The sequence below is a fragment of the Oryza glaberrima genome, chromosome 2, assembly GCF_000147395.1.
Source record: "Oryza glaberrima chromosome 2, OglaRS2, whole genome shotgun sequence".
Classification (NCBI taxonomy): Eukaryota; Viridiplantae; Streptophyta; class Magnoliopsida; order Poales; family Poaceae; genus Oryza; species Oryza glaberrima.
Window position 1 is genome coordinate 6,486,590 of NC_068327.1, and position 20,338 is coordinate 6,506,927.

General features: G+C 41.8%; 2 protein-coding genes and 1 long non-coding RNA gene across 3 annotated transcripts; 2 read left to right on the forward strand and 1 right to left on the reverse strand.

Moving 5' to 3' along the window:
- Positions 1 to 1,109: 1,109 nt before the first annotated feature.
- Positions 1,110 to 2,608, forward strand: LOC127762254 (uncharacterized). Its single transcript, XR_008015465.1, has 3 exons — positions 1,110 to 1,459; positions 2,085 to 2,173; positions 2,265 to 2,608. It is a non-coding gene; the product is annotated as an uncharacterized LOC127762254 (long non-coding RNA).
- A 431-nt stretch (positions 2,609 to 3,039) lies between these two features.
- Positions 3,040 to 7,234, reverse strand: LOC127762252 (U-box domain-containing protein 35-like). Its single transcript, XM_052286691.1, has 8 exons — positions 6,871 to 7,234; positions 6,320 to 6,390; positions 6,048 to 6,169; positions 5,763 to 5,945; positions 5,253 to 5,568; positions 5,032 to 5,133; positions 4,519 to 4,947; positions 3,040 to 3,819 (listed from the first exon to the last, which is right to left on the reverse strand). The coding sequence occupies exons 1-8, from the start codon at positions 7,232 to 7,234 to the stop codon at positions 3,040 to 3,042; spliced, it is 2,367 nt and encodes a 788-aa protein (XP_052142651.1).
- Positions 7,235 to 9,368: 2,134 nt separating this feature from the next.
- Positions 9,369 to 16,387, forward strand: LOC127762253 (U-box domain-containing protein 34-like). The gene is made up of 9 exons (XM_052286692.1): positions 9,369 to 9,714; positions 9,825 to 9,955; positions 10,048 to 10,163; positions 11,200 to 11,321; positions 11,444 to 11,736; positions 11,865 to 11,966; positions 14,524 to 14,952; positions 15,113 to 15,862; positions 16,002 to 16,387. Exons 1-9 carry the CDS (start codon positions 9,516 to 9,518, stop codon positions 16,194 to 16,196), a joined length of 2,337 nt encoding a protein of 778 aa, XP_052142652.1. The 5' UTR covers positions 9,369 to 9,515; the 3' UTR covers positions 16,197 to 16,387.
- Positions 16,388 to 20,338: the final 3,951 nt, after the last annotated feature.

Here is a 20,338-nt window from a genome sequence, read left to right on the forward strand (position 1 = left end):
CTCCATCTATTTTCTCTTTTCAACCAATCACACATTTTCTCTAATACTCGTGCCAATCTTAAAAATGTCTACATTTTAGGACGAAGGAAGTACTCCTTCCGTCTCATTTTAAATGCAACTGTAAGTTTTCGCACATAATTTTGATCGTCCGTCTTATTTGAAATTCTTTTTATAATTAATATTTTTGTTGTTTATGAGATGATAAAACATGAATAATACTTTACTCGTGACTTATGGTATTTTTTTTCAATTTTTTTTAAATAAGACGTACGATTAAAGTTGGACGCGGAAAACCATAGATGCACTTAAAATTGGACGGAGTAAGTATTTTTTTTTTAGCATCCTACTCCCTAGCTAACTAGTACTAGAACTAGTACTACTACTCAGGGCAAGTGCTATGGTAGATGTGACTACCACCTCTAAATTTATCTATTTTATTCACCCATGAACTAAGAGACAACCCATACAATCAATGCATCACCTCCAGTATACAAATACTAATATCTCTGATACTCTCATATCTTTCTTAAAATTTATGTGGAGGTTACCACTTAATTTAGGGTGATATTTAACTATTTGCTTATAGTACTTGCCCTCAGTTCTTGAACATTAGCTACCTCTATTCTAAAATACAAATATGGAAGTTTTATAAAATATTAGTTATCTCTATCCCAAAATAAAGAATATAGTGACTTGTTAGTTTGTTATATTTTTCCATTGTAAAGTCCTACCTCCGTCTTATTTAAATCCGTGTCCAACATTTGACCATTTGTTTTATTTAAAAAATTTATAAAAAAGTTTTAAAAAATAGTCACATAAAGTATTATTCATATTTTATCGTCTAGGGCCTATTTAGATTGTAGCCAAAATAAACCTTACCAAATTTTGGCAAGATGACAATATTGCTAAAATTTTAGCAGGATTTCTTATGTATTTACTAAATTTGGCAACAAACTAAACGTATATATTTTATTTAACTTTATAAAAAAAGATGGTATGGTTAAAAATAACATCTAAGTGAATATGCTTCTAATAACAATAAAAATAGTAATTATAAAAAAAATTAAATAAGACGGGACGGAGGGTGTATGAGCTACTTCTATCCCAAATACAGAGACGGAGGACGGGAAGAGGAGAGCAACGAGCGGGCGGCGACGGGGGACGACGGGGCGGAGAGAGGAGGAGGAGGCGACGGCGCAGAGGATTCTCCGGCGCCGCCCGCCCTCCCGCACGCTCGCAGCTCGCAGCTCGTGGCGCCGTCCTCCCCCCGTCGCTGCCCGCCGCCCGCCGCTATACCATCCCATTCTTGCCGCCCGGGAAGACACTCAGCCCAATCCCATGCGCCTGTACAGTTGTGCGGGAGGAGCAAGGGCCAAGAGCACGGCACCTGCCCCTCGGCACCGGACACGCTGGCCTCCTTCTCACTGCTCTCTCCTTCTTGTGCTTGTGCAGGCAGAAGGTGATTGAACAAAACCGCAACCGCCCCCTTGTGCTCTTCTACTGATTTTGCTTCTGCACTTGTTTGTTTCAGTCTTGATTTTGGTGATGTACAATATACTATGCCTATGACCCTCATTGCAGTCTGTATATAATAGGATAAGATGCACAAATCAGAACAGGATGGTTTTATTTTTTTTAGTACAGGATTTAGAATTTATAACTGTAAATAAAAAGTAGGTTTGACAGGTTTGTTGGGTGTCATTAACAGTACTATCAATCCGGTCATCAAACTCAAGTGATATGCAATTTTTTTTTCATTATTCCAAACAATGCAAGGAGTTCTATATATCCCACTCTCGACATGTTTACTTGTTAGTGCTTTAGTTTCGATGGTACTTGAAACATGTTCTGAAGCCAGATTTCATCAAAATGGTAGGAATATATTATTGGTCCTCTTGATTGTCAGCCTCTTGTAAGTTGCGACTTGCCTTTTCTAGTGTATAAACTTTTTTAGCACTCCTTATAGCATGTTCTGAACAATCCCTCTAGTAACGATCTCTTGTTTTTATGAACATGTTTGGAGCCCTTGTTATATAATTCTTGATTTCTGTAATCTCTGAGTTTCTTAGTAAATTTATGTTCAGGCGGAGGCTATGTCCAATTACTCCCTTTTGTGTGAATACTATTGGGCTAGGCCCCCAGAAGCTGGGTGTATTTTTAAGAGGATTGTATGGTGAGTAGATAAGGGCCAATTAAAATTATGTTCTCCTTGTTGTTCAAAGGTATTTGTGTTTTTTAAATCTGATCTTCAACGTTCTGCATAGGCTACATTTGCTGCAAGCTAGAGAGAGCTATTGTGCGTCGGATTGGGAGCTCACATGCCATCAGGAAACTAGATTTCTGTTTAACTTGTGTCCCATGGTTAGATAAATGCATGCGCCAAGTTTAGTAATGACAAAGTGCTTCCATCTTGCTAAAAATAGTGAAATAAAATTAATCGAAAAACTTTGGCACTGCCTACCCTAACTGACTCTTTAATTTGATCTTGGTACATGAGTTCAATTTTGGTGCCAACAAATTGACTTGTTTTTCCATGAACCCATGCATTTAATTGATGATACTTACAAGTTGTCATTCTACGAGTGAGAATTGTTTGAGCAGGTATGATAATCATAGGAGGTCCCATCAAAGAAAAGTTTTTTTTTTTTTCGAATGTGGTATTTACATTCTGTTGCAACACATGAGTACTTGGCTAGTCATAGAAGCAAACCAAAAGTTTTCTCTGGCGATGACAAAGATGCGCAAAACATGATCTGAGAACCAAAGGCTGCTCATCACCCACTTGGCATCTTGGGCATGTTACATTACATACAGAAATGCATTGCCTTAATCTTTCCTTTACATGGTTTAATTTTCTCCTCTTAATCATCTACATGCTAATGATTAATCACCCAAACTATGTTGCGCCATTAAGTAACATCATCAGCTCAGCTGCAGTCCACACAGAGCGAAGGCAGCAGCAGCAGTGCCTTTTAATCATCTATACATTGCAGCTGCAGGTGCAGCAGCCATGGAGGATGGAGGCAGCAGAGACTCTGATCATGGCGTGGAGACGTCGTCGCCGCCGAAGCTGTAGGGAGCGGAGCTGGAGCAGGTGGTGCTGGTGCTGCTGACCTTGGAGGCGTCGTACTCCTGGCCGAGGCAGCGCAGCCGGTTGAGCTCTGGCAAGATCTCCTTCCCGAGGTCCGGCCGGTCCTTCTTCCTCAGCTCGGCGCACCGCAACGCCAGCTTGGCGAACACCAAGGCCTCCTCCACCGGCCAGTCGGTCACCATCGGGTCGAGCACCTCCTGGAAGGTCCCCCTCTCGATGGCGCTCTCGACGTGGTGGGTGAGCCCCATGGGCGACCTCGCCGTGATGATCTGCAGCAGCAGGATCCCCAGCGAGTAGATGTCGGACATGGTGGTCAGCATCCCGGTCTGCTGGTACTCCGGGTCGATGTAGCAGAAGGTGCCCGCCGTCGAGGTCATCCGGTACTGCGTGGCCTCAGCGGCGGCGGCGGACTGCGGGACGAGGCGGGCGAGGCCGACGTCGCTGATCTTGCTGACGAAGTTGTGGTCGAGGAGGATGTTGGCCGGCTTCAGGTCGCGGTGGACCAGCGGCTCGGGCTTCGCCTGGTGGAGGAAGAGGAGGCCAGTGGCGATGTCGGCGGCGATGCGGAACCGGATGTTCCAGGGGATCGGCAGCGTCTTCCCCCGCCGGCACAGCCGGTCCTCCAGGCTGCCGTAGTCCATGTACTCGTACACCAGGCACCCGTACTCCGGGCATGCTCCCAACAGCAGCACCATGTTTGGATGCCTCATGCAGCTAAGCACTTCTATCTGAACAACAAAATAAATAAATTACAACTTATTCATCACCATGCAGTTTATTAATTACTCCCTCTGTTTCAGATTATGAGTCGTTTTGACTTTGGTTAAAGTCAAACTGTTGTAAGTTTGACTAATTTATTAGTCTATAATTAGTTCTATTAAATCTATAATTGAATATATTTTTATAATATATTTGTCTTGGGTTGAAAATATTATTATTAATTTTCTGTAAATTTGGTCAAACTTGAAGCAGTTTGAATTTGACCAAAGTCAAAACGACTTATAATATGAAACGGAGGGAGTAATTAGCTTGATCATGACATGACTATCTTTTGCATAATTGACATCATATATTTGATCTGCCCAAAAAAAAGAAGAAGAAACTCTCACTACATGCAGTTTATGAGCTTGGTTATAACTATCGTTTGCATAATTGACATGCAGATAATTTAGATATTTGAATGGTAAATATGGGTAGGAAGATAAAATGTCTTCAAAAACATATGATTGAAATAACGATGTTCTGAACTAACTCATTGTCAGATCATTAAATCCTTCAAAAACAAAAGAAAGAAAATTTGCTTCCTGATGGTGAGAGAAAATATTGCATTCAGTTTTAGTTTGGTTGTACTAATATGTTAACTCAAAACAACCCTGAATATACTGAAAAGATGAAGAATTTACTAGATACTCCTATATTAGATTTACCTCTTGCTGAAACTGTTTCCTCCCTTGTGATGCATCTGGCCTTAAGATTTTAATGGCGACATTAGTATGATCCATGACAGCTTTATACACCGGCCCATATCCACCTTCCCCTATCTTGAGTGCCTTGTCAAACTTATGGGTGGCAGCTTCAATGTCATCAATGGAATACCTCCTGTACCTTAGATCAGTGTTGTTCATTGCTTCTGTTGCTCTCTTCCTCTCCTCGGCTTCGCGCTTCGCCTTCCACTCTGCTCTCAGTCTCTTCTGAGCCTCCAGCTCTGCAATTCTCTGTGCAGCCTCTGCTGCTTCCAGTGCGGCTCTGCACTTTGCCTTCTCCATTTGGACCAGAGCAAGGGCTTCCTCTTCAGCATTCCTGAGTTCTTGGTACTTCTTGGACTCTTCCATCTTCATCTGGTGCATCTGAGCAGCCTGCTGATTTGATCATTATTCACTATTGTTTCAAAATATTTCAGATAATAGTTGAAATTTACAGCGACATAGAAGTGGGCAGACCTTCTGTTTAGCATCAATTGCTTCCTTGCATGCGGAGTTGTACATTTCCATTGTCTGCTTCAGCTCTAGTCTCAGCCGTCTCATTTCCGTTTCGACATCCTTCTGAATTTCAAACGACACAAAAATAAGAGTTGATCAAAGTCCAATACTCTAAAAGATTCCAGATCGCCAAGATTTTGATCAACTGCAGAAAAACTGATGTTGCCGGTGTGCTTGCTTACCCCAGCTGAGCTTAGGCTTTCCATGGACATTGATGCGGAAAGCGAAAGCTCCAAAGAATCGCCGAAGTCCATCGATGGCAACTCCAAGCTCAAAGGAAAATCAACATCATCTGAAAAGGAGCTACGGGTTACCGAGGGCCTTGGAGGAGCTATGAAGTCGATATAGTCGTCGAAATCCTTTGGGGGTGCTGATCTAGCTCCAGAGAGAGGCCTTTCCCTGGTTGGAGCTTTTGCAAAGCCAGATAGTCGGTCCACCGATGGTCTTTTTGCCTTTGGAGATGATTGATTGGAAATCTTCTTCCAGTCTCCTCTTGATCTGTTCAGCAAACCCGGAACATGATTTCGTATTATGTTAGCAAGTTCAGAAGGTAAACCGAGTGACATGACTGATAAACATATCTATATCTACTTATTTGCATACAGATGTTTAGATTTTAGAATCTGATTACTTCAAACCATTTTGCAATGTAATTATTGAGTGAAGCGATTATTCCTTATCGACAAACTTACCTCGGATATCCATCAGATTCTATGCTTGACTGTGAGTACTGTTTGGGAGGGAGAGTGGTAAAGGGTGCTGGGGCTTTGGCTGCCTTGACTTGGATTGCCTTCCCTTTGTGGATGACATGCACTGTGCAGTAATCAGGCACCATCTTCATCAAGCATGTTGGCACATCAGGATTTCTGAACTTTCTGCAGGACACGAGGTTCATGACTGTGTTCAGTTATTACAGGTTATCAAGGGATTGGGGAATGGTGCACAGCACAGCCATGGAGGAATGAACAATCATGCACCTGATGAATGTGTTCCTCGTCGACGCCCCGACGACGATGTCGGTGATGGCGTTGCTAGTGGCATACTCGACTATTGCTTTGGAGATGTCACTGCCATCCAAGATCACTTCCTTCAATTGCATCTGCAGTTTGCAATGTAAGTATTTCTTGAGCTTATTTTGTTCCATTTGATTTTGTTATTGTCATCTTATTCTAGTAGTGAAAAAAAAACATGTATCTGATAAGATAGTAGTATATATATTGGGGCAATTATATATTCTATTGGCACTCACCCCTTTACGAGCACAATAGCCTCTGTATGAGATGAACATCTGTTGCATCTCTGCATCCGCTCCTGCTTCAGCTGCAGCATGAAGAAATTTGTTGATGAAATTAAATAAACCAGGGTAAATTGGAGAAAAATACATAAATTAGCTACCGGAATCTAACAAACTATATGCAGAATTTTGAAACAATGCGTATTATCGACAAAATCATGCCCATTTTGTCGTGTCTGAATTTTCCATCTTCCTACAAACTTCCATTGCATGATGGGAAAATGCGTAATATTAGCTAACCCATGAAATCCAAACAACTACATGCATTTCAAATAAAATGTGCATTGTCGACAAAATCATGCCCATTTTGTTGTCTCTGAATTCTTCATCTTCCTGCAAACTTTCACTGCATGATGGCACAATGCAAACCATGCACATTCTCTTCCACATCCAATTATTGCATCTCTCCAATTCGACCAAGAAAAAAAGTAGTGTTTTTTTCCTCTCACTGATATCTCTTGCATTACAAGATTAGCTTTGGTTCATGCAGATTCATGGAGCATTACCATTTTGCTGTGGCTTGACATGGACGAGCTGGAGAACGCTGCCCCTGGCGAGGAGCCGGTCCACCGCCCACTTGGCCGCCTGCTGGCTGTTCTTGTCCCGGTCGACGGCGACCACCGTGGAGCTGTCCCTGGCCTCGCTGTCCCCGCTGCCGTGCGAAGACGCCGAGGAGGAGAAGGCCGACAGGTACATGCTCCCCGCACCTCGCCGGCAAAAAGATCGTCGGAGCAGGAAAGAAGAGGAAGAGACAAAAAAAAAAAAAAAGGATTCTTTTGCTTCTCCTCCTCTCCCTCTTCTTCCCTCCTCCGGTTTTTGATCAAGCCAACCAAAAACTGCAGGAGGTTTCACTGTTTTTTTTTTCTTCATTTTTTTTGGGGGCCAAATTTGGGTGCTGCAGCGTTGTTAATGGCCGTTGGCTTGCTTATGTTTTTGTGGCTCTTGTGTCCCCACTTGTCATTGACTGCAGGTGTTGCTCTCTGATCTATTTTTGCATGTCCTTGTGTGCATCCTAGTTGAAACACGGATGATATATACAGTCTTGCATTTTTTTTAAAAGGGAGTGTAGTTTACAATGTACAAAACCCCTACAAATTTGATAAATCATACTACGTAATTTTGATCTAAAAAACCATAATGTTTTTTTTTTCCTTTGTCAGAAAGACTGGTCTGAACTTGAAAAAAAAATTGACACGCGTCTAGCACAAAATGTAACTATGAAATGCCACTTACCCCTTCTTTTTATAAAGCTAATACCCACTAAACACTTAAAACTCAATATTCAAGCATAATATTTATTAGCACTTGTAAAACCTACATGCAAGAATGCCACATCGACCCATTAAACACAAAAAGCTCAACATGTAAACATATAGTAATTGTATCTATAAAGGTCATTCTAAAACTAAACATACACATGCTAAATCATCATTCTCAAATCATTTTCATATTATTTTAATCCAAATCATTTCATCATTTTTCCAATATGTAACATATATCCCGCAACAAAACATGGGGCATCATCACCATATGGAGGTAATTTTCAGGACAATATATTGGCTCCGGTTTTGGGCACAGTTACAAAGATCTGATGAAGACGAAGATCTTTTAAAAGTTGCATGCAGAAAGCTTGAATCGATGGTTATGTAGTTTTTTGCCAATTATGAATGAAGATTCATAAATAGGCTTTAATAATGTGTTCTCCATATCTTTTATTGGTTATTTTTATCTTTATTTACTAGTTGCTATTATTTTTGGACTACACTTGTTTTGAGTGCTAGACTGTAATAATGGGCTGTAGCTCTTTTGAGCAAAGGTCGGGATGTTATATTCCATTACCTAAAAATCTAGTTGTAACCTTTTAATACATTACCTACTAGAAGGGGGCAAAAATTATTTCTTGGTACCTCTCAAGAGGACCGTATATAAAATTTCTCTTTCATAGTACGTACTTGCTAATATACATGATGATTTTTTAGTAATTTCGTGGTACGGAACTAATTTCGATGTGAAACATACTGTAAAAATTCGTGTGTTGCAAGTGTTAAAAGAACTTTTAAAACAGTAGATAACTGAGAGCTGATAAATATACTTTACCGATAAATCTATTACAAGACTAGAATCTACTTTAATAGTTCCTTACTCACTAGGTTTCAAAATTCTTAAATCCAGCATCGACATCGACTTGCCTTGCAAGTTGCAACGGATATTAAAAATATACCTTGCATTGACATAATTTGGAAGCATACATGAAAATTATGTCTTTTTGCACACAAATATATATTTATCTAACATATTCTCAGATTAATTGTTATATTTTAAAACGGAGAGAGTCATAAAATTGGATTGGACACTTAGTGATACTACCAAAAACACAACATATAAAGAGATAATGGGACTGCCTATAGAACATGTGATAGGAAACACTCTTCGAAATCATGCAAATTTTGGACCGTCCGATTGTGTGTCTTCCCCATCTCCAATAGCTCCCTACTGTCGGACCCGCCACCTCCTAACCAATCCTCCTGCCTCCTCCTCCCCCTCCCCCCTCTCCCCCCAAAACCACCACCACCGCCCTAGTACCACCCCTCTTCTAACCCTGCAACTTTGGTGGCGCCATTGTAGCCTCGTTGCTCGCTGATCCACCGCCCATCACCAGCTACCGTCTCTCACGATCATCACTCTTAAGCCCAACTTTCCCCCTCTTCCCCTTCCACTCTGACCTCAACCTGAGATCCTAATCTATAGGTCCCTACCGAAGTTTAAGATGCTACCGATGCCAGAGAAGATGGGAAGATCACCGAGCTAATGGAAAAGGACAGAAATATGAATCACAAAGTACATTAGATGGCCAAAATTTATAAGATTTGAAGGTAGATTTCATACCAAATAATTCTTAGCAATCCCGATAAATTAACCACAAGAAGTAGTCAAAACCGCTCTAACCTCACCATACACTTGTCAGAACTCAAAACCCTCCTCTGTGAGACTGACACTGCGGGCCCACTCTCTTCCACCAAAGCCCATCGTTATACTAGTGAGCTGAGCGAGCTCCTCCCCGACTCCCGAGACGCCCGCGCGCAACCAACGAATTTCCCGCGTCGCCTTGAACCACCTCGCGATCGCCGCCTCCGCCTCCGCCTCGATACCCATGGCCTCCGGCGAGCCTCGCCCGCCGTCACCCGCCGCCGTCGCCGTCGCCGTCCGCCCCGGTGGCAGCGCGAGCCGCCGCGCCGCGCGGTGGGCCGCCGCCAACCTCGTCCCCGCTGGAGACGGAGACGGCCGCGCCTCCGCCGCCGCCATTTCCGTCGTCCACGTCATCGCCCCGCTCCGGTTCGTCCCCTCCCCATGTAAGTCCGCGCGCGCGCCTCGTCTCTTCCTCGGCTAGCTAGGTAGCGGATTTGGCTTGACGCGGGGTTTTTTGCTTTTGCGCGCGGCGTCGTGTGGGGCGGTGGGGAAGGCGGGGAGCAGGTGCCGGCGGCGCGGGTGGCGCGGGAGGCGGCGGAGGCGTACGCCCGGGACCGCCACGCCCGCGCGCAGGAGGCGCTCCGCCCCTTCCGCCGCATCTTCGCCGCCGCCGCCAATGCGACGGTGAGTTTCCCCCAATCCTCCAAAAAAAAAAACAAAAGAAAAATCCCCATCTCTGAACTTTTCCCGTGATCTGATCCGGTCGCGTCGCGCAGGTGGAGACGGTGGTGCTGGAGGGCGACGGCGTGGCGGAGGCGCTGGTCCGGTACGCGGCGGATTCCGGCGTACGGAGCCTGGTGATCGGCTCCGCCTCCTTAGGGTGGTTCAGAAGGTGCGTGTCCTTTTTCTTCCCCTCCTTTTCAGCATTGAATTTTGTTAACCTATGATGAGATTATTAGGGGTATTGTAATTATGTTCTCAAGAGGTGATTAAGTGAAAAGGGCGTCTCGTTTGCTATTAATTTCACCTTTTTAGTCGAGGGTTGGAACACGGAACAATGGCTTCATTAGAAATTAAAGTGCATTTTGATGGGGATTAGTTGCAACCCTCAAGTCACATTGCTTGTGTATGGTTGCACTGTGCGTGTGTACTATGCAGCATGTGTGTAAGTGTGTTACAGTATATGTTGCTGACAATTTGGTAAGCTGCTGCTTTCTGCTTATGATGATGGGAAACAGTCGTCCAGGTGTCTTCAATTGCATTACAGATGGCTGATAGAAATGTTTTGTCTTGTCCTTTTCGATGTCTAGACATTATAATATGACATTGCATTAGTCCTTTCATACAAATGTTTTCTTGCAAAATTCACTGAAGATGTAGATAGACCTTGTCACCGGTTGGCTCCTGCAAACTTTTCTGAAAAAAATTAGTAAGGTTGGTTGGTAATTTATTTATTTGATGTCGGTGTACCAGGTTGTCAGTTTAAATTTCATGGACAGCTAGTTTCTGTTTGATAAAAGCCTGATGCCTAATGCAACAATCCAATTTAAACCCAGCACCAGCAGTACTTAGGTTTTTGTCAAAATGATTTGGGACATCAAGCTATACTTTTCTATGCTAAATTCATTTATAGATCTTAGCTTTCCGATTATGGCTGCAATAAAAATCTGCATTATTGTACTGCCCTCAGTTTTCTCTGGATTCAGAAACTTCCTTCTTCATGTACAGATTGTAAATAAATCTGTCATACTTGCTTCAAGGTTGCTTGATGTTTCTATTTATATTTAATAATTTATTTTTATTATGCTATCATCTTTATCAAGAAAGTTATGATTCGCATAACTGCTTTTGCCATCAGGACTTAAAAATAAAGTCTTTAGCACTGTTATGTTTTCTGTCCTTAAATTGCTGCACCGTCCATTTTTCAGGGCAATGAGTGTCCCAGATGTTGCCACTGCGGTCCTAAAAACAACGGAAATTTCATGCAATGTATTTGTCGTGTCCAAACGAAGACTGACCCTGAAAGTGACGAGACATCCTCAAATGAGCAGTATGTCTTGAGTTTTGACAATGTGTTTTCCTCTTTGTCCTATGTTTTATCTTGTTTCATGTTTCTCTTTGCTAGTTTACATATTTCAAAGCTCCGTTTGTGTTAAGGCACTCCTTTTGTAGGGTCTGGTACTGGCTTGAGAATTCAGTCAGTTAGTCAGAAAGCATTTGCACAATCGTACAGAAGTTTGTTGTTCGACAACTTCCCTGAGAATGGGATACACCCAGATTCATGCTGTCAGTCCCGTGTTTCTCATTGTGGTCCTACTAATGCACGTCAAAGTTCAGAAAGTCATGGGCAAATCCTCTTTAACAGTTTAGGTGCAAAGACAACAGGAATAGAAGGATATAAAAACCATGGTCTTCGAAGCCCCTTCAAGGAAGCACATTATGCTGACTCTAACTCAAGTGAAGAGGTCAGATCTGTCCCCTCCTTTCTTAAATTTTCTTGTACTACTATTCAGTGTTGCTGTCAAGAGAAACTAATTTGAGACATATTTGCTTTCGTATCATGCTAAACATGTTACCCTGACATTATCTACAGTGTCAATCCATAGATGAAGTAGCAAAACTGAGGAAGGAATTGCAGGATACCTTAGTGATGTATGACAAAGCCTGTGAAGATCTTGTCCATGCTAAGAAAAAGGTTAAGTTCTTAATACAACTTAAGCTATCTTCAAAAGTTATTATCTTTGTTTGGTCATGCTTTCCCTGTTGGTTGTAAATCTTGTACGCAAGTAGTCAGCTACTAGTTAAATTATGTTTTTGTGCATTGTCTGTTGCACATGAGCTCTGAAGTTTGGACGCTGTGTGCGTACTTGGTCGTGGCGAGAATAGCTCGCGGCTTGGGGATGTCAATGCCTCATGCGGATCATGGGGCTGGATGTGATCAAACCACGACGTGGGAAGCGCTCGACGCTTTCTGTTTTGCATGTTGCTTGTTCCATTTTCCAGAATAAAAAGGAGAAGAGAAAACCCTGAATAGCAGCAGCTTGATCGCAGCACAAAACCTTTCATGTTATAGTTCTTGCTCATTTCGTTCAAAAAAAATAGTTCTTGCTCATTCTTGTGTTCTAGCTCGAGTTAGGATACAAGAGTTTGTGAGGAAGAAGAATTATAACACAAGAGGATTTGTGCTGCGATGAAGCTATAGCTTTTCGGGGTTTTTCCCTTCTTCTGTTGACAAAAATGCAACATGCAATTCCCACTTAATTTCGGAAATTTCCAAAATTGAGTAATTTCGGACCCCCCGGGAAGTCAATATCTTGACCGGAACTTTTGTTTTTTCTCATTTTTTTGTGAACTTAGTCAAATTCAGTTAAATTGTGTCAAAATTTCAGAAAATTTCGGCCCAAAAAATGCTGAAAATTCAGTTCTACCGAAATGGCCGAAATTTTAGCTGAAATCAAAATTGAAAGAGATTTGCTCTGGTCTAGCAAAAAATACCTCGAGGTACCAGTACCTCACGTTACAAATCTTTTCCGATCGTTGCATCTAGCTGGGCAGGTTGGGCATTGTTACATCCAACGATCGGAAACAATTTGGTACCGTGAGGTACCGGTATCTCGAAGTACTTTTTGCTGGACCATAGAAAATCTCAAATTGAAAACCCTGTTTACAACCAACAAAACTCCCCATAAACCTTGTCCACCTGCTTGATTTCGACGAGGCCAATCTTGGATCGTAGCTCAATGAACTTGTCGTACCCAAGTGCCTTTGTTAGGATGTCCACTAGCTGCTCATTGGAGCTGATGAACTCGACCTTCACCTTGGCCTCTTCAATGCATTCTCTGATGTAGTAGTATCTAGTATCAATATGTTTACTGCGATCATAGAAAACATGGTTCTTAGTGAGATTATGCATTGGTTGTCAATCTTCAATGTGATGGCACCAGCCTCCTCTCCTCTAAGCTTAGCGAGAAGGCGCACCAACCACACACCGTGGCAAGTGGTAGTCATGTCAATGATGTATTCAGCTTCGCAAGACGAAAACACCACATCTTTTTTCTATGATTGCCAGGTGATGAATCATGTCAGTCATGTTGCCAAGGAAGAAGAAGACGCCATAGGTTCCTTTGCGAGTGTATGTTTGGATGGTGCTCTGACCTGAGCGCTCTCACTCAGGCAGGTGCATCCAACCACAGGCCACCAAAATCGGACGCCTAAGAATCATGCCTGACTCAGGTGTGATTCTCAGGGGGTGAACCAAACAGGCGGGTGTGAACCAAACAGGGCCTGAGAATCCCCGCAAGATCGCTGTCGCTGTATCAGACAAGATGCACTGCTTCGATCTTCCTCCAGTAATGGCAGCCGTAGTTGGTGGGGCCTGCGACGTATCTCCAGTGGCGAAGCCATCGTGGGGGCCAGGGAGGGCCTGGCACCTCCCATGCCGCCATGCGACAACCCCCCCCCCCCCCCCAAAGTGATTATCCCGTATAATCTGATCATTAGTTACTAATGAGACTAACTATATCGCTGCCTAGGTTTTAGCTTAAATTGTTACGTGGGTTAACTAACTGAAGTTATATGTGGTTGAAAACCTCAAATTAAAATGATGAAATGACATGATGTTGAATCATCCATATACTAAATATATTACTGTATTTAAAATAGATGCTATTTAATGATCTAATTTAAAATTAGTGATCGTCCATATATTAGTAGACATATACGTCTAAAACCACATCAACAATCATAATTTCCATAATTATATAAGGAGTGATTAGACATATCATACGTAATTGCGCATATTAATATAAACAAGATACGATTGGGTATATCTTTCTCTTCTAGCTAATTGCTATGATATGCATGATGCTGACCACACATTACACTCTACAACATTGTCCATCGAGCCGCAAGTGAGCTCTCTCATCTCATAGATGGCACCCCCAATCCCTAAATCCTGGCTTCGCCCCTGCGTATCTCAGCACACATTTCACGGCCGCCAGGTGCTGGTTGGGCTTGATGAAGTCCGTAGTGCACCTTCGAGGACTTGAGCTAGAACAAAACAAGAAGAAGATTGCCAGGGAACCTTACAAACCCTATAATCTTCCTCTTGAATTCTACATTATTGACCCTCAAATTATTCTATATCTCTGAATTTTTTTAAAGACATGTTACATTCATGTTACCTCAAATGCATTGATCCTTGTTATCATGATGATTCAAATGCATTGATCCTTGTCATCATGATGATGCAGATTCAGGTACTTTCCAGTGAGTGTTCTGAAGAGGCAAGGAAGGTGGAGCATGCTCTACAGGAGGAGGAAGCTCTAAAGCAGGTGGTAGCAGACGAGAAGGCAAAACATTTAGAGGCCATTGAAGAAGTTGAGCAAGCAAAGAAATCATTCACCCGGGAGGCCTACTCTAGGAACAAGGCAGAAATGGTAGCGAGCATGATCTCCCTCGATAAGGCAAAAGTTGTTGATGCTATTTTGTCAACAAGCAAAAATTGCAGGCGATACAAAAAACATGAGATCGAGCTCGCCACTGATAATTTCTCTGAAGCAAGGAAGATTGGTGAGGGAGGTTATGGGAATGTGTATAGGTGCACCCTTGATCATACTGAAGTTGCTGTCAAGGTCATTCAGCAAGATTCCATCGACAAGACCGATGAGTTCCTGAGGGAGGTAATTATGGTTTATGGAAAAATTTATGCATATGCATGTAGAATTCAATAATATGGTTTGTGGCAAAATTCATGCATATGCATGTAGAATTCAATATACAGTTTTTTTATTTGTGTCTGAGAATCTCAGTAAAATGATTCTACTGTATGGCTTCATGCAGGTTGACATTCTCAGCCAGCTTCAGCATCCCAACCTGGTTTTGTTGCTTGGCTTCTGCCCTGAAATTGGCTGTCTTGTATACGAATACTTGCAGAATGGAAGTCTAGAAGATCAACTTCTTAACAACAAAGGGCGCCAGCCGCTGCATTGGTTCCTAAGGTTCCAAATCATCTTTGATGTGTCATGCGGGCTTGCATTCTTGCATGGAAGGAAACCGGAACCTATAGTCCACCGTGACCTCAAACCCGCAAACATCTTACTGAACAAGAATTATGTGGGTAAAATTGGCGATGCCGGTTTTGCGAAGCTCATATCGGATCTTGTGCCTGACTGGCAAACGGAGTACAAAGAGACCATCATCGCCGGCACGCTGTACTATATGGATCCTGAGTACCAACAAACCGGGACGGTTCGTCCGAAATCGGACCTTTTCGGCCTGGGAGTTATCATTCTTCAGATGCTAACCGGCAAACGCCCCAATGGGCTCATTGTCAGCGTAGAAAACGCCATCAGAAACGGGATGCTTGCTGATATCCTGGACAAGTCTCAGACTGATTGGCCACTTGTTGAGGCAGAAATGTTGGCAAAGCTTGGCTTGAGATGCACTGCCCTAAAATGCAGAGAGAGGCCTGGCCTTGAGTCAGAGGTTCTCCCCAAGCTCCAGGAAATTCTGCATAGGATTACTTCCACTGTTAACTTAAGAAGTCCAAAGTTAAATGTGCCAAGCCACTTCGTCTGCCCTATAATGCAGGTAAATCCACTGCTACCTGACTGTTATTTTCATTCATCTTCACTATACATTGCTCGAAAAGATTACTTTTATACCTCTTAAATCTGAATAACTATAAAATTATTCTTTTAAAGAAGTCAATTATACAAATTTTATACAGGAGGTAATGAATGATCCTTATGTTGCTGCTGATGGGCACACGTATGAGCAACAAGCAATCAAAGCTTGGCTCAAGAAACACAAAGTATCCCCGGTCACACGGCGAATTCTACCAAATTTGTCCGTAATACCAAACCATTCGTTGCGAGCTGCGATACAGCAGTGGAAGTCACAATCTGCTCATGCAAAGTCATAAAATGGGCGTGGAGTTTGTTTCGATATGATTTAACTTTTTTGATCTTTGAGTTCTTTATCCGGGGTTTGTTTCGATATGATTTAACTTTTTTGTTCTTTGAGTTCTTTATCCTGTAAATTAGAGTGCAGTTAGGATCTTAGGGAGGAGGGCTGTTGCCGGTAAATAAAGGAGGGCTGTTGCTGGTAAATAAAGGCACTGGTGGAGAAACCATCTTTGGTCGGTCGACCAGATTTTACAATAGTCCCGGTTATATTAAAAACCGGGACTAAAAATATCTTTAGTCCCGATTTAAAAGCTACAGGATACTTTTCAATCTTTAGTACCGGTTGGTGTTACCAACCGGAACTAAAGATCTATTTGTAGTCCCGGTTGATAACATCAACCGGGAAAAAAGATTGCCATACGCTTTACTCCCGGTTGGTAACAGATCTATTTATAGTCCCGGTTGGTAAAACCAACCGGGAGTAAAGATCGACGTGGAGATCGGAGAGGTGTGCACGATCGGATCGAGGTACCTTCTCCTCTTCTTTAACTCCTCTCTTCTCCTCAACCTTATCTCCTCCTCTCATTTTTAACTCATCTCTTCAACCTTATCTCCTCTTCTCATTCTTATCTCTATTCTTCTCCTCTTCTTCTCCTCTCCTTCTCCTCTCTACTGCCAAGCCGGCGCGAGGGCGGCGGGTCGCGGAGGGCCGGCCGGCCGGCGCGGTGCGCGGTGAGGCGGCGGCTGGCTGCCGCGCGGCGGCGAGGCGCGGTGGGCCGGCCGGCTGGCACGGCGGTGCGGCGGCAGCTGGCGGCGGGGCGCGCAGGGAGGGCCGGCCAGCTGGCGCGGCGGTGGTGGGCGGCCGCGCAGCGGCGGGGCGCGGAGGGCCGGCCGACCGGCCGGCGCGGCGGCGGTGCCTCGCCGCGCGTCTTCTCCTTTTTTTTTCTTTTTCTTTTTTTTTTGAAGAATCTGAGATTGTTGTGTGAATGTATTTGATTGGATCTGAGATTGTTGTGTGATGTATTTGATTTGTGTGTGATGTGAATATGTGATGAATTTTGTAGAAGTTGTGATGTAATTTTTTTTAAGATTTTGTGATGTATTTGAGTATTTGAGATGATCGATTTGTGGATTTGGAGGCAATTTGAGGATGATTGATTTGGGATTTTGGGGATGGAATGGGGTGAAATTAATATATTTAAAAATAATGAAGAAAAGAAAATAATAAAGAGGAACTGGAAAGAGCAACCGGATTAGCCTCTTTAGTCCCGGTTGGTAACACTAATCGGGACTAAAGATGCTTTATCCTTAGTCCCGGTTGGTGTTACCAACCGGGACTAAAAATGGATTTTTACTCCCAGTTTTTTTACCCGGGACTAAAGATAGCGATCTTTAGTCCCAGATTCGTAGTCCCGGTTCGAAAACCGGGACTATAGGGGGGGTTACGAACCGGTAGTAATAACCCTTTCTCCACCAGTGAGGTTTAACCGTGCAAACTATTTAGTACCGAATTTGAAAAAATTGCAGATATGATTTGTTCTTATAATATGAGTAACATGTTTCTCTTTCAGTTTCTGTGTTGTCTCTCTTCCCCTTTTATTTGTAATAATTTGGTTAGCTTGAAATGTACTCAAACACCTTCTGTCTTAATACAAATAGGTATTCGTGAGTAAAAAAAGTAGCATATTTCTCTCTGGGGATTTTTCAATAAAGAAAACATACCATTTTAAATGGTCACATAGTCTTTAAAATATAATTATGACTGCCAATTTTATTGCTCAATAATTGAAAAACCTCAGTAAAATTATAATATTATAAAGGAATTTTTGAGGAAAAAAATCTATACATGTGATTTTTATACGTCTAACCTAAATATTTAAAAGAGTTAATTGCACTTTGGCACGCATATTCTTACCAAGTTTTATTTTAAAAAGATAGTTATGTCCAAAGTTTTTAAAGTTTAACTTTAAGCATGTCTAAAACGATGTGTTGTTTAGCCTAAGGGAACACTAAGTTCTATTCCTAAACACCCTCCATTTTTCCTATCCAAATCCATATATATTAAATAAAATGGTGAAATATACCAACATCTCTCAGCCTGCATGCATGCATATAATCCAGAATTTTTTCAGGACTAAAATCCCTACCCAACCCGAGCCCAATGTGCGGCACAAGGCCTACTATTTTGGATTGTAACTCAGGCCGCCGATCTTAGCTAGTTTTACGTCAAGAAGAGAAAAAACAAGGGAAAATCTTGAGCCAAACTTTCTCCGCCCAGACCATGATCAGCTAATACTGGTGAGGTAACTGTGAGATCCGACCATGATCCTGTGGGTAGATCTAGCTGTAACTCCACATGGTTTTTGTCCATCGCCAGGAAATTGTGGTCCTGTATATAGGAGAATTTTTTTGACAGCAAAACAGCTACCCCGGCAGGTACTCCCTCCGTCCAAAAAAAACAAACTCTGGATTTCCGTGTCCAATGTTTGACTGTCCGTCTTATATGAATTTTTTTTATAATTAGTATTTTCATTGTTGTTAGATGATAAAACATGATTAATACTTTATACGTGACTTGTCTTTTTATTTTTTTTCATAATTTTTTCAAATAAGACGGACGGTCAAACGTTGAACACGGAAATCAATGGTTTGTCTTTTTTTAGGACGGAGGGAGTACAGAACATAGAAACAAACTACTAGTAACTAGAAGCTGAATAATCCCAGCTTTTCTATATCCTCACTAGTTGAATATAATACCCACTTGTATCTTTACAATCTGTTAGAAGAGAGAATTCTTTATATACCATTAAAAATTTACCAATTTTCTTATATGTCACTCGAAATTGACTTTTTCCTTATATTCCATTGCCTCAAATTTTCGTACCTTGTCTTGCCACTACCTTATGTATTGACCGTTAACTCTATAGTAAAAAGACACATTTGCCTTTCTGAGATTTACTAAGTGGTTATAATATGAGAATTATTTGAAAGTTACAAAGAAACTGGTTGTAAAAAAATAGCCATATAAAAAATAAATATCGATGTAAAAATATTTTTTATTCAGTATATTAAAACTATGTACTGGAAATTCATGTGGATAGTATGTACTGCAAATTTGTATGGTTTCTACAGCTTTTTTTTTTAATCCGGTATATACTAGATCTCTCGTTGGAGGTATGTACTGCTTTTTTTTTTTTTACAATTCGGTATATACTTTATCACATGCTAGCTTTCGGAGGTATATGTGTACTGTTTCTTTTTTTATGGTTAGTATTCGGTATATACTAGATTACTAGTGGTTTTTGGCTTGCTACGTCCATATATATCCACGCTCGTCCTCCACGTGTAGGGATACTAATATCGTTGATATTTAAATGAAAGATCTAACAGTTTTAAAAGTAAAAATATGTGAAAATTTTGTCTTCTATGTTACGGCTAAAATATAATGAGTTTGAAGATATATGTCTATTGAAAGAAACATTACAAATATAACACTATTAAAAATATATACGTGTCTATTTTTATATAATTTTATATAACATTTATTAGTTGCTGCGGACGAACTCATTTGCCTTACCCGTGAACTTTGGTCCAACATCCAAGCTTTGCTGCCTCCACTGACGTGTGCAAGCGAATGCTGATAAGCATGCGGACAAGTGCTGCGCAGTCATTGGCCATGCGTACGTCTGCCACGTGCGCGTTCGTTAATATTCGTTCTTCCAGCCTCCCCAAGCTAGCAAAGGCAGAGTTCAGTTCCAAATTTTTTTCAAACTTCTAACTTTTCCATCATATCAAAATTTTTCTACACACATAAACTTTCAACTTTTTCGTCACATCGTTTCAATTTCGACCAAACTTTTAATTTTAGCGTGAACTAAACACACCTAAAGTTAATTGGTGCAGTACGACAATTTGGCAAACTGATTTCGTTTCAAAACCTAATATCATGGTAGGCACACATAAGTGAATGCATGCTTAGTCGCCATTAACTAGAGAATGAGAAAATGGACAAAGAAAAATAGACAATCACGCACACGTACATAAGTTTTATCATTATATGAAAGACGTGCATGCTTATGCAACATATCACACGCAACGTAAGTTTTATCATTATACTCCCTCCGTTTCGAAATGTTTGACACCGTTGACTTTTTAGCAT

Coding starts and splice junctions, on each gene's coding strand:
- LOC127762252 (XM_052286691.1), bottom strand. CDS start 7,234: ATGAAGAAAAAAAAAACAGTGAAACCTCCTGCAGTTTTTGGTTGGCTT. Junction 6,170..6,319: donor GCTATTGTGCTCGTAAAGGG/GTGAGTGCCAAT, acceptor TGCAAACTGCAG/ATGCAATTGAAGGAAGTGAT. Junction 5,569..5,762: donor GAATCTGATGGATATCCGAG/GTAAGTTTGTCG, acceptor TTTGCTGAACAG/ATCAAGAGGAGACTGGAAGA.
- LOC127762253 (XM_052286692.1), top strand. CDS start 9,516: ATGGCCTCCGGCGAGCCTCGCCCGCCGTCACCCGCCGCCGTCGCCGTC. Junction 9,715..9,824: donor CCGGTTCGTCCCCTCCCCAT/GTAAGTCCGCGC, acceptor GCGGTGGGGAAG/GCGGGGAGCAGGTGCCGGCG. Junction 9,956..10,047: donor CCGCCGCCGCCAATGCGACG/GTGAGTTTCCCC, acceptor CGCGTCGCGCAG/GTGGAGACGGTGGTGCTGGA.